At 41.9% G+C, this 13,756-nt stretch overlaps 1 protein-coding gene across 6 annotated transcripts in view; it reads left to right on the top strand.

The window, feature by feature from the left end:
• SIN3A (SIN3 transcription regulator family member A) overlaps positions 1-13,255 on the top strand; it is a 62,683-nt gene extending 49,428 nt beyond the window's left edge. For all 6 annotated transcript variants that reach the window (XM_029236812.1, XM_029236811.1, XM_029236816.1 and 3 more), the window contains 4 exons: positions 3,750-3,842; positions 4,762-4,856; positions 9,418-9,625; positions 11,947-13,255. In XM_029236812.1, the coding sequence (XP_029092645.1) occupies positions 3,750-3,842; positions 4,762-4,856; positions 9,418-9,625; positions 11,947-12,177 (627 nt within the window). In that variant the 3' untranslated portion in view covers positions 12,178-13,255. The remainder of the gene's footprint in view (positions 1-3,749; positions 3,843-4,761; positions 4,857-9,417; positions 9,626-11,946) is intronic.
• The last annotated feature ends 501 nt before the right edge of the window (positions 13,256-13,756 follow it).

Genomic DNA, 13,756 nt, shown 5'->3' with positions numbered 1-13,756 from the left:
AATGCTGGATGGCATATTTTGCAGCTCTTAAAAGTTAATTATAAATTATAAAAATACTGAAACAAATAAAGGACACAAAATTATGTGTGTTATGATTGCATCTATGTAATAAACGTGTATAGTTGAACAAAGCCTGTATGTATTAATGTAAGGACAGGTTTAGGTGGCCCAGAATAAGGTTTGTAGTTGGCCTAGCAGAGAGAGCTAAGCTAAATAAAAGTTTGACCTTGGTGGGCATGTTCCATGTACTTTAATGATCTGACCCTCAAATTGTTCACTTCTATTTTCAGCTATTTCTTTAGTTTCTGATCTATCACCTGTACTGTTGGCTTAATTTAGAATCAAAGACCTGGAAATGAGTTTTCTAGTTCAGTCACAGATCTAATGTTCTACTATCCGAGGACTTTCCCACTACAGAAGAGATTTCCTAAGCCTTTCAGAGTTTTAAATCTATAAATGTTTATTATGAGTTTAGTGGGTGTTTACTTTCATGGTGGACAGAATTATCATCCCCATCTACAGTGAGTTAACAGTGTATTATTAAATTGTGTGGTGAGGGCCTATGAAGGAATGGGTAGACTCACCCTGTAGATAAGAATAGTTGTCAGAATAGCAGAGGGAATAGCAGGAACAGAAGGCTTGGTAACCAGGAAAATCGTGTCATCACAGTGACCTTTTTCTTTCAGATGTTTACATAGAGCATAAAAGTCCACAGTATTAGCATTAAGCTAAGAATAAGCAGCCCTTCAAATCCTCTGCCCAGCCCCACCTCCCGCCTCCTCTCCCTTCATTTTTTTTCTATGCATATTCTACAGTGCTTTTTAAAAATCAGGCATGTTTAGCTCTCTGTGTATCCATTCAGACCCTTTTCTGTGCATTTGCATATATTGACACATAGATGTTTATATAGAAATTAATGATTAGATTTAGATTGGATTAGATAGCGTATTTTACATCTGGCTTTTTTTTTTTTACTTAATGTCTTAGAATTTGCTCTATTTTGGTTTACATAGATCCAGCTCATTTTTTCAACTGCTGTGTCATACATAATAGTATGAATGTACCATGGTTTTTTGTGGGGTTTTTTATTTGTTTGTTTTTGGGGTTTTTTTGTTTGGCTATGCCACATGGCCTGTGGGATATTAGTTCCCCCACCAGGGGTGGAACCTGGGCCCCCAGCAGTGAAAGCGCCAAGTCCTTAACCACTGGACTGCTGGGGAATTCCCTGTACCATAGTTTTTAAAAAAATCATTGCCTCATGGGTAAACGTTTTAAACTATTTCCATTTTTTACTATCTCAAATAGTGCTTCATTGAACCGCATTTTGTTGTATTTGTATCCTTGCGTGCACGTGGTAGTGTTTGTTTAGGGTAGAGGCAGAGAAATGAAATTCCTAGGTTAAATGGTATGCATATTTTAAAATTTAAACTTTAATGGATATTCCCATTTCACTCTCCAAAGTGACTGGCTATACCAGTGTGCACTTTGATAAGAGCATTTATTTCCCCATTCTTAGTCAACACTTAGTATTATCAAACTTATTTTTGCCAATTAGATGATTAGTAAAATATTTTAATTCACATTTCCCTGTTTGCTACTGTTTCCTGTTTTTCTCTTCTGTGTATTGCCTACTCGTATCCTTCACCTTTTGCGGGGGAGAGGGGTTGTAGTTTTTTTTTTTTTTTTTTTTTTTTTTTTGCAGCACGCGGGCCTCTCACTGTTGTGGCCTCTCCCGATGCGGAGCACAGGCTCAGCGGCCATGGCTCACGGGCCCAGCCGCTCCACAGCATGTGGGATCTTCTTGGACTAGGGCACGAACCCATGTCCCCTGCATCGGCAGGCGGACTCTCAACCACTGCGCCACCAGGGAAGCCCTGTAGTTCTTTTTATGTACTTTTTCAAATATAATTTTCTTTGTCATGATTTCTCTGAAATCGATTGGTCTTCCTCTATGTCCTGTCCTTCAGTGCTCAGCTGAGTGTCACTTCAGTGAAGTGAAATCTTTCTCATCTCACTGAGGGGGGATAACATATTGCGCATGTTTCTAGCGTAGTACCTTCGTAGTTATTTTGTTGTAATGTAAATATAGCTATTTGTATCCCTTTTCCTTCACTAAATTGAGCTCCTCCAAGCAAGAAACCATGTTCTCTTCTGCGTGTGCCTCTGCCTAATGGCAAACATTCAGTGACTATGTGTTAGTTGAATGAAGCCTAGGAGATTGGCAGAGGAGGCATGGAGAGGAGGTGGGGGCGTCCAAATGATAGAGGATCTTCACAGCCATAACTAAGGAAAAGGTATGAATTTTGTTGTGGTTGGCGAGCAGTGAAGCATTTTTAAGGACTAAATATTCCACTGGATTTGAGCTTTCAGGAAGATTAGTAACACTGAGTAAGGAGGAGGGGAGGAATCAGAGTCATGTTTACAACTGGAGGCAGTTACCAAATTTGGGTGATGGATGTGGGCAATCTAATAATAAAGTTAGGACTTGGAGAGTGGTTGCAGAGGTCAGAGAGTTGGGGTGAACACATGGTAAAGGACCTAACAAGACAGGTGTCAGACAGGTGAGGAGCCTGTTGGGATGAAATTGAGTGCAGTTTTAGGCATGTAGAGGAGACTTGTCTTCTCAATATTACTTTGAAGAGTGGTTTCTTTACAGCAGTGGGACAAATCTTGACACTCTAGGTTATTCATCCTAAATCCAGGGGGGTTTAGCAAACTCCTAGAAGCAGTTTTTTTCAAATCTATTTTGGAAGTAACTTATGTTTGTATGTGTGTATGTTATGTTCTTGTTACTTTTTAAATTTTATTAGCAAATAGGAATTCTTCTTCTCCAGAAGAACTGTGAACCAGAACTGGTTTCTGGTCCTGTTTGCTTACTGACTAGCTGTGTGGCCTTGAGAAATCAGAACTTTCTGAATTTTAGGTTTTTCCCTATGTAAAATGAAGAATGTTGAAATAAATGATTCTCAAGCTTTCTTCTAATCGCTGATCTTCACCATGTGATTCCTATAGTGATCTGGTCTGCAGCGAGCCCTTAGGATAAGGGCATTGAGAATCCTGGGATTCCAAAAGGGGAGATCTGTGTGCCATCACCATTTGATACTTCTTTTGTGCAAAATGTGACGTGGTTTTGCCTCTATCAGTGTACTGCTTTTAAATGTGAATTTTTTAAAAAGATCACACAAATAGTATTAGCAGAACTCAGTTTCAAATATGATTGGTACCATTGCAGCAGATCACTTCTTATGTTGATGTTTTGTGTTCCTTACCTCATGGTATGTGTGATTTCTTGGGTAGTCTTTATTGTGGTGGAAATGTGATTGCTGTTTTCTGTTTGATGTTTTCCATTTCACTTTGGTATGAGAAGTTTCCTTTTCTTTTTAAACACTGTAGGCTTGTTTACATCTTTGTATCAAGTCCCATAAATGGGATTATCAAGTGAAATGGCATTGACATTTTATGGTTCTGACTTTTGAGCACTCTTTCTGATATTGATTACTGTTTTAGCTAATTCAAGAAGTAAGAAACATGAAATGGTGCCTCTTGCTCTAACATTTCATTTTGCTGGTAGCAAGATTGGACCTTTTCCTTTTTATCACCTGCTAAGCTTTTGAGTTATCTTCCTCATCTCTTCAATTGGAGCAAAATTTTTTTTATAACTTTATTGCCTCCCCACCTCTCAACCCTTGAGAATCTATTTACAGCTTTGGAGATGGTCTTTTGTTTACATTCAGGCTTCTTATTTGCAGCTTATGTTCATTCAGAGCCAAGGCCAGGTTCAGCTGACCATCGAGCTTTTGGACACGGAAGAGGAGAACTCGGATGACCCTGTAGAAGCAGAGGTATGGATGAGTATACTGCAGAAACTGGGGAGAGTATGTCATGTTCTGAGAGTCTGCCCAGTGAGTGTCTTCTAGAAGCCTAGCCAGCGTTAGCCTGTTTAAGGGTCAGGACCTGACGCTTAAGTACAGGTCATTTCAGCCATATCTTCAGCTGAAGAAAAGGACTGCCTGGTGGTAAGATATTTAGGATTGATGGCAGTCTCATCTAGCTTTCAGGAAAGCCCTCTCCTCTGAGGAAGTCTCATGGTTGGCAGCTTTCTTGTTTTTCTCCTAAAGCACAAGAAAGAACAAATGAGGTGCCATCTGCCCAGTATCATCTTGACCCTTTGTGTCATGTTTACTTTTTATTGGGATAGATGGAGCCAGGAGTTCTCAACCCCAGGGGGTAGACAGAGTGAGTTGGTTATCATAGTTGGGTCTAGCAGGTAATATTAATGAGAAATGCAAGCCACATGTATGTATGGTGCTGAGGGCATATGGAGGGGAGGAGACTGTTGTTTTATGGGAATATTGGCTCGTGGTTGCCAAATCTTAAATTTTTTTTACAAGAGATGCCAGAAATTTAGATTTTGATGTGAAAGATACTGATTTTCAAACATTTGCCACTATACATTTTGTTCTTTAACAAAACCCTCTGTAGGGAAATAAAACTTGTCAGTGAGCCAGCTTCTAACCAGTTATGACTTCTGGTAACTGTTAAGTATCTCAGAGAAACTTTAGGTTTTGCATTCTCACAGATTTTTTTAAGCTGTGTTTTAATACCAAGTAACAAGCATGTCATTATGGAAAGAGATTTTTTTGATCTTGTATTTAAATATTTCAGACATTTTAGTCATAGAATTTGCTAGACAACCTGATGAGGTTGGAGTTCAGTTTTTGTGCTCTCTCCCCCACCCCCATTTTGTGTTTACAATCCTAGCGCTGGTCAGACTATGTGGAGCGATACATGAATTCTGATACTACCTCTCCTGAGCTTCGTGAGCACCTGGCACGGAAACCAGTGTTTCTCCCACGGTGAGTGAACCAACTCATGTATCGGCAGCATAACACTAATGCACAGTCCAGGAACGAGGAGTTAGATGACTCTCAGTTTCTTGGTTTTCACTTATTCTGTTGTTCTGTCTACTGAGGATGCTAATTCAAGGTTTGTATGGTTTTACACCATGAGCTTACCTGGAGCACGTGCCAAAGCATCAGGGAGACAAGAGTTTTAGGAGTCAGTAGTAACTTCCCTTCAGGAATGTGTGTCAGAGTCTCCAGGGTTTGATGATTCACTTGGAGGACTCAAGGACTCAGCATGTAGGCATACCCACAGTGATGGTTTACTGTAGCGAAAGGATACAAAGCTACATCAGCAAAGGGAGGAGGTGCCTCTGACAAAATCAGAGGATGCCAGGCGCAAGCTTCTAAGGGGCCGTGACTTCCACTGGAGGCACAAGGACACTCTTCATTCCTCCAGCAGCAAATTATGACAATATGTTTGAGATGCTGCCTACCAGAGAAGCTCATTGGAGACTTGGTACTGGGGGTTTTATTGGGTGCTACTCCTGCAGGCACCCTCTGCCTAGCTTGTACCAAAATTCCAGACTTCCAGAAGGAAAGCAGGTTTTCAGCATAAACCATTTATTTCGTACAGTTTAGGTACAGTGAGGCACTCTTATCATTCAGGGAATGGGGGAAACTCTCCCAAAATCCAAGATGCCAGAACCCAGCCAAGGGACAACCTAGTAAGCACGGTTTTCAAAGGATAGCAGTCTTAGGCCTGCTATGTTAACTCTCTTCACGGAATTTAAAAAATTTCCTGGGCTTCCCTGGTGGCGCAGTGGTTGAGAGTCTGCTTGCCGATGCAGGGGACGCGGGTTCGTGCCCCGGACCAGGAAGATCCCACATGCCGCGGAGCAACTGGGCCTGTGAGCCATGGCCGCTGAGCCTGCGCATCCGGAGCCTGTGCTCCGCAACGGGAGAGGCCACAACAGTGAGAGGCCCGCGTACCGAAAAAAAAAAAAAAAAAAAAAATTTCCTCCCCATATGTGGGCAAATTGTATGCTGGACCTCTGTCTGAGGATGAAGACAGAGTTTCAGAAGTAGAAGATAGGTTTTGCTGTAGTAGATTGGCTTTCTTCCTTCCCCAAATTTTGCGAATTGAAATCTCATGTCTTACATTCCCAGAAAGGTATTATCCCAGTATTATTAGACTTAGTCCTAATTGGAACATGGAAAGGGGTGAGAACAGAAGGGCCCTGCCAGCTTCTTCCATTCACTGAGTCATTTAACAGACTTCAAGCAGCTGCTCTGTGCCAGGCCCCTTTCTTAACAAAACAGATTTAGTCTCCATGCTTTTTTTTTTTTTAATTTATTTTATTTCTTTATTTTTGGCTGCGTTGGGTCTTTGTTGCCGCGCACGGGCTTTCTCTAGTTGTGGCAAGCGGGGGCTGCTCTTCGTTGTGGTGTGTGGGCTTCTCATGGCAGTGGCTTCTCTTGTTGTGGAGCACGGGCTCTAGGCGCGTGGGCTTCAGTAGTTGTGGCACGCAGGCTCAGTAGTTGTGGCTCACGGGCTCTAGAGCACAGACTCAGTAGTTGTGGCGCACGGGCTTAGCTGCTCCGCAGCATGTGGGATCTTCCCGGACCAGGGCTCAAACCTGTGTCCCCTGCATTGGCAGGCGGATTCTTAACCACTGCGCCACCAGGGAAGTCCCTCCATGCTTATGAAACATAACATTGTATATTTCTCAACAGATTGGCAAAATTCTTAAAAAGATTTGTAATCTTTGTTATGGAGTGTGTGGGGAAGAGGGGAGGCACTTTGCTTTACTGTGGGGGGAAATATTGATACAATCATTCCAGGATCAGAGCAGTTAAAATGTATAGGACCTTTACCCTGGAACTTTAATTTTTAATAATTTTTTTATTTATTAAAATTTTTAAAATAATTTTTAAAATAATTTAAAATAATATTTAAATTTAAAAATAAATTTAAAATATTTAAAATAATTTTTAATAATATTAAATAATTTTAATAATTTTTTATTTATTAAAATTTTAATAATTTTTTAATAATTACAGCTATTACAGCTGAGGTTCTTTCTCAGTCTTTTTGTCCTTAAGACCCCTTACAGTCTTAGAGATTGAATACACCAAAAAAACTTTTGTTTATGTGGATTATATCTAGTAATATTTACCACATTAGAAATTAAAACTGAAAAACGTTTACTATGTTTATGAATTCGTTAAAAACAATGCTAAATGCATTCTGTGTTATCATAAGTAATATTTTAATGAAAAGCTACTTCAAAACAACAAATTAGCGAAGAGTGGCATTGCTTTACATTTTTGTAAATCTGTTTCATGTCTGGCTTAATAGAAGAACAGCTGGATTCTCATATCTGCTTCTACATTCATTCTGTTGCACTATTTTGTTTCATCAAAATACGTGAAGAAAATCTGGCCTTACTGAAAAATGTAGCTGAAAAAAGTAGTATTTCCATATCCTTTCAGATAATTATGGATATTCTTGATATGACAGCAGAACTGTCCAAGTAGTAGTTTCTTAAAGGTTAGTTGCAGTATCGGTGAACTTTTCATGTGGTTATGTCAAAATCCATTGGTTTATCTTGTACTTTGAATTTTTTCATGCATGGTTTTATAACTTCATGCAGTTGGTTATTTGGAACATTTTCACTAAGTTATGCGGACCTACCAAATGTTGACACGTCTTCATTTTACAGTATTCCCACCCCCCACCCAGCCCCCCCAAAAAACACCACATTTATTAATATTGCCGTTGACCTCATCAGTCACATTTTTTTTTTTTTTTTTTGCGTACGCGGGCCTCTCACTGTTGTGGCCTCTCCCGTTGCGGAGCACAGGCTACGGACGCGCAGGCTCAGCGGCCATGGCTCACGGGCCCAGCCGCTCCGCGGCATGTGGGATCTTCCCGAACCGGGGCACGAACCCGTGTCCCCTGCATCGGCAGGCGGACTCTCAACCACTGCGCCACCAGGGAAGCCCCAGTCACATCTTTAAGCAGTGGGAAGTTGTCACACCTCATGCCGGCCAATACCAGTTTACCAAAATTCCGAGTTTTACTTGAAAGCTTAAATTTTATCATTGGCAACAAATGTCCTCAGTTGTTTTCCTTGAAGTACCAGTCTCCCTTGTTCACTTTTGAGAAAATATTTGCCAAACACCCCAGATCGGCTAGTCAGCTATTCTTTCAGGTAAAAATGGCGAACCATGTGCAGCTCAAGCAGTGCTCAAGTGCTTTCCTTCATGAATCCCATTGTACTTTGGCACACAAAGGTACTTTATGTTTAGTTCCCATTTCATCACCCAGTATGTTAAAAAGATGTGAACTAAGGGTCTTATCAATAATAAGAAATGTTATTGTTTCATCAAGGACATTCTTAAGTCAGACCAGCTTTCCTTTTTGAATTGCCAGTGTGTGGCCAGAGAAGAGTACAAAGATATCTAAGGACAGATTGGTGCCATCACCAATTTGTTTTTTTTTTAATAGTCACTATTATTTTTGCATTGCCAATGCTAATGTTAATACTGTTTTTTTTTTAAAGAAAGAAAGACACTGTTTTAGTATTATTATGACAGTAGTTTTGATCTTACAACTTCCTAAAAAGCATCGTGGGGGCCCCCAACAGTCCTTGGACCAAAGAACTGCTGTCCTATGGAAATGTATATACAAAGATATTCACTGAAGCAATGTTTTTTTTGTTTTGTTTTGTTTTGTTTGCGGTACGCGGGCCTCTCACTGTTGTGGCCTCTCCCGTTGCGGAGCACAGGCTCCGGACGCGCAGGCTCAGCGGCCGTGGCTCATGGGCCCAGCCGCTCCGCGGCATGTGGGATCTTCCTGGACCAGGGCACGAACCCGCGTCCCCTGAATCGGCAGGCGGACTCTCAACCACTGCGCCACCAGGGAAGCCCTGAAGCAATGTTTTTAATAGCAAAGTGTAGGAAACAGTAGAACTGTCTAGCTGACAACCTTTCTCTGCTTGTGTTGGAGGGAATTAAGCCTGCCAAGGCATCCACTGATGTGAATTATCTTCTTTCCTAGATGTGTAGAATAGCACTAGTTATGTACCATCTGTGGGAGAATTGAAAGAAATAGACATTTAAGTAATTTTCTGTGCTCTGTGGTTCAGATGAAGGACCTGATTAATTCCTGTTAAGGAATTGTTCAATTAAGACACATTCCTCTGTAGCAGTTAAAGAGAATGACACAAATCTATCTGTAGTGAAATGAAAAAATCTTCATGACATTAAGTGAAAAATTGAGAGAGACCTAGAAGATTTTAAATGAAAACTGCTAACAGTGGCTACCTGCGGCAAGGCAAGTGGGATTTTGAGAATTGGGGTAGGGGGTAGTTGGCAATTTCTTTTTATTCTTTGTATCTCTGCAGTTGAAAAAAAATTTTTTTAAACAATAAAACCACTGGACATTTAAAAAATGTATGTAATTAAAATTGTGATACGTGCTATGAAGGCAAATAAAAAACTTTTGGGGCAGCCATGGGAACCTGCACCTGGAGGAGCTCTCATCCTGCAGGGCTTTGCTGCTTTGTAGGAATCTGCGGCGGATCCGGAAGTGTCAGCGTGGTCGAGAACAGCAGGAAAAGGAAGGGAAGGAAGGGAACAGCAAGAAGACCATGGAGAATGCGGATAGCCTGGATAAGCTGGAGTGTAGATTCAAGCTGAATTCCTATAAGATGGTATATGTGATCAAGTCAGAGGACTACATGTATCGGAGGACCGCCTTGCTCCGGGCTCATCAGGTGAGAACCAGTAACTGGAATTTCTCCACACTTCTCCCTCCTCAGCCAGGACCAGGCCTGCCCCAGAGGCTTCTGGTTGTTTCTCTCCCTTTGTGAAAATCTCTTGGATTTGAGAATTGTCGAGTAAGGATGCCGTAACAAAGTCCCACAGACTGCGTGGCTTAAACAACAGAAATTTATTGTCCTACAGTTCTAGAGGTTGGAAGTCCAAGGTTGAAGTGTTGGCGGAGTTGCTTTGAACCTTCTGAGGGCTGTGAGGGAAAAACTATTCCTTGCCTTTCCTAGCCTCTGGTGGTTTGCTGGCAATCACTGGCATTGCTTGGCTTGCATATTTCTGCCTTCATTTTTACATGGCATTCTCCCTAAATGCGTGTCTGTGTCCAAATTTCCCCCTTTTAAAGAATGCCAGCCATGTGGGATTATGGGTCCACCCTACAATAGACAGTATGAGCTCACCTTAACTAATTACATCTGCAACAACGTTATTTCCAAATAACATCACATTCTGGCGGGGGGGGGAAGCTAGGATTTCAACATATGAATTTGTGGGGACACGATTCAGTTGATAACAGCTGGTCGCACCTTCCACTGAAGCTACTCCTAGCATTTACATTTCAGGTAGTATTGCTTGTATGAATCCTGTCTGTTTTCACATGCTACCTGAATTATGAAAGTCCTAGTGCAGTTATGTACCAAGGTATTGTGCCAGGCCCTGGGACTACAACCGTGAGGTAGAGCATATAAGGTAGTGTGATGATGTGCACTACCAAGGAGAGAAACTAGGTGAAGTGATCAAGGGTAACTGGCAGGCAGGGCCCTGCTTTTGTTGGGGAAGACCTCTCTAAAGAGGTGACGCTTGAGGCCTGAACAATGACAAGGATCCAACCTGGTGCAGAGTTGGGGGTTGGTACTTTTTAGGCAAAGGAAACAAGCAAGCACAAGGCTGGGAAGGAGGAAAGGACTTGGCATTTTCAAGAAACTAAAAACATCAATGTGGCTTGCGCCATAGGGAGAGTGGGGTGCATGAAGTTGGAAGGGTGGGCGGAGGCTACATTACTTATTCTCATAGGCTGTGGTTTGGATTTTGTTTGAGGTACATTGAGACATCGTTGACAAAGACATAGACTGATGAGAGCGAGTGAGGGCACCAAGTTGGAAGGGCAGAGACCACTCGAAAGACTGCTTTCATTCATATGAGATGTGATGTCTACCCAGACTACCAGGGTTGTAGAGGAATTATAATTAGATTGGAGGGACTTCCCTGGTGGTCCAGGGGTTAAGATTCCACGCTTCCAATGCAAGAGGCGTGGGTTCAATCCCTGGTCGGGGAACTCGGATCCCATATGCTGCGTAGCACAGCCAAAAAAAAAAAAAAGATTGGACATATAACTGTCAGGATGTGGTAATGTTTGGATGTAGGGAGGTTAAGAGAAAGGGGAACGTTAAGGATGATGCCTGGTGGTTTTTGTTTTTTGGTTTTGTTTCTTTGCTCATTTTGCTTGAGTAAATGGGAAGTTTAGGGGTACATCTGTTAACAGGAAGGGGTTACCAGGTTTGGGAGGCAGCTGAAAAGACTACAGAACATTCAAGTGGGAACCATAGGTTGGGCGATTTTTAATGTACTTCTCTCATGGTGCTGTGTGTCGTATGCCTGCATGTTTCTGATTCAGATGATTTGGGGAGCTGGGCAACACCTAATTTATCTTTGTATCCCCTTCTCTGCCTTGCCTGTGGGCACTAATAAATATTTACCAGATGTATAGGTAGGAACAAAAACCTCCACTGAAGATCTGCTATGCCCAGCACTGTGCTGGGCAGGGTGGGGTAATAGCGGGAAGGGAGAGTGGGTTTTAAGCCCTTTACCTTGTTTTACTTAGAAGTGGATTGCCATGCTGACAGAAATGACTAACGGCCTCAACTCAGTGTCTCACTCCGGGTATGTTAGAATCAGCTGGGTTGCTGGTTTAAAACTGCAGATTGATCAAGTCGTTCTCTCCCCACCCCCTGCCCCGCCCCCCTACGTGATAATGATGCAGGAGGCTAAAATCGAGAAGCACTGAGCTAGTTCTGCCCAGACCCTGTGTTGGTATTTCTTTGGGAGCTTTATGAATTCCAACTCCTTATGTGTTCTAGGTTCTTAATCTCTTTCAATTCTTTTCTTAAAACAGATTCCTAATTTTTTTTTTTTTTTAAACTAATCAGTGGTATCAGCACTGATAAGCCCACATCTTTCTTCTGGCACTTGAGGAGAAAATTGGGCTTTGTATTTGAAGGCTTTTAGTCCTAGTTCATGGTTTTTTTTTCTTCATTCTGTTTTGCAGTCCCATGAGCGGGTAAGCAAGCGGCTACATCAGAGGTTCCAGGCCTGGGTAGACAAATGGACCAAGGAGCATGTGCCCCGTGAAATGGCAGCGGAGACCAGCAAGTGGCTCATGGGTGAGGGGCTGGAGGGCCTGGTGCCCTGCACCACCACCTGTGACACAGAGACCCTGCACTTTGTGAGCATTAACAAGTACCGTGTCAGATATGGCACAGTGTTCAAAGCCCCGTAACTGCAGAGCCACAGCAGATAACTTGAGGGGTGTGTGTGTGTTGGGGGGGGCACGTGTACTCGCACACACTGAAGAAACAAGGAAGATGCCTTTCAAGCCTCACTGGGCCTCTCTGGGACATGGCCACCTGATCTGTGTGTGGCTGGTGCAACTGGCACCAAGTGGGCTACATATAAGGAACGTGGATACCTTACAAAGCCGGAGCTGGAACTTTTCCCAGGGGTTTTGGGCATTACCCTGCCCTGGAGGGGAAGAAATCCATGCAAGCACAGGGATATGCAGCTTGCTTGCACACACCAGCAGAGCTAAGACTGCAGCCTCCTGGGGCCTGACCTTCAGTGAGAGAACCAGATGCTGTTCACACCTTGATTGGATGGGCAAGCATTGACTGACAGACTGGGGAAGGACTCGATGCTTAGATGGATTGTAACTCTGATGGTCACTGCTCCTTTCCTCTTCCCCCCCAAAAGGAAAAAAAACTGTATTGGATTTTTTTTTCCTGGTCACTTGAGCACATCTAGATAACCCATTAAGATTTTCTCTGGGACCTGCAGTTTGGCTTTGGGATTGATCATCTTGTGGATTTGATTCCTGACGAATCCCTTGCTGCCCACCCGTTATTCTCTTCTCTGGTTCTCAACCTCAACAAGTTCAAATCAGTCGTCCTTTTTAGCTCCCGTGGAACTGTTTTGTACCTGCTTCTTTACTAGTCTACCCTAGTGCCATCCACCAGCTTTACTCACTCACACACACACACACACACAAACACAAACACACACACAGTTTTAACTTGGTTTTTCTTTTTTTTTGTAAATAATGTACATACTGTCAATTTTTTATTAAAAGAAATATGCTTTGATGTGCTAGCATAACTGCTCTAGCTTCTTGTGTACCATAGTTCTATGTGGCTTCAGATTTAGTACCTATGAACAGATGTACAAGACATTTATTACACTTTTTACCAAAGGGAGTTACCGTTGTAGTACTTTTGTGTAAAACTTGTGTTCCCCTTGCCCCAACTTTTTTTTTTTTTTTTTTTTTTTTGTAAATAAATAAAGCTTGGTTCTTACTTAAGGAATAAACTCTCAACCCAAGTCCCTTGTCCTCACCAGAGAACTACTGTGAAGCAGGGATTTTGGCTTCAGTTCCTTATCTACGGTACAAACAGGATTTTGCTTTAAATAGTTAGCAGTCAGTTGTATGTGTTCCAAATCAAAATATCTTAAGTTTTTTAAATAGAATTATTCATTCTTTTAGTACGTGTTTTCCCCCCTTATTTCAGCTGTTTGGAAATATTTTATATTTGGGTAAGTTGTGCAGCTATGTAGTTTGTACTTTTCTGTATTTTTTCTTATCCTTATTGGAAATGGGAGTGAACAGCTTAAATACCAAACCAGTGTTTGAAAGAAGTGTGTACAGAGTGTGTGGTATAAATGGGGCTGGGAGGGAGATTCGATACATTTCGTTAGCAACTGCAAATGGAATATATACATATATATTTTTTTAAATTACATAAATTTAAACTGGCAGATATTTAAACATGACTGATTAGGATTTTTATATGTGGTCAGCCTGGACT

The sequence above is a fragment of the Monodon monoceros genome, unplaced genomic scaffold (assembly GCF_005190385.1).
Source record: "Monodon monoceros isolate NGI ecotype Baffin Bay Population unplaced genomic scaffold, NGI_Narwhal_1 Super_Scaffold_21, whole genome shotgun sequence".
Taxonomy (NCBI): domain Eukaryota; kingdom Metazoa; phylum Chordata; class Mammalia; order Artiodactyla; family Monodontidae; genus Monodon; species Monodon monoceros.
The sequence above is the reverse complement of the archived record's forward strand: the minus strand, read 5'-3'. Positions and strand labels throughout refer to the sequence as shown.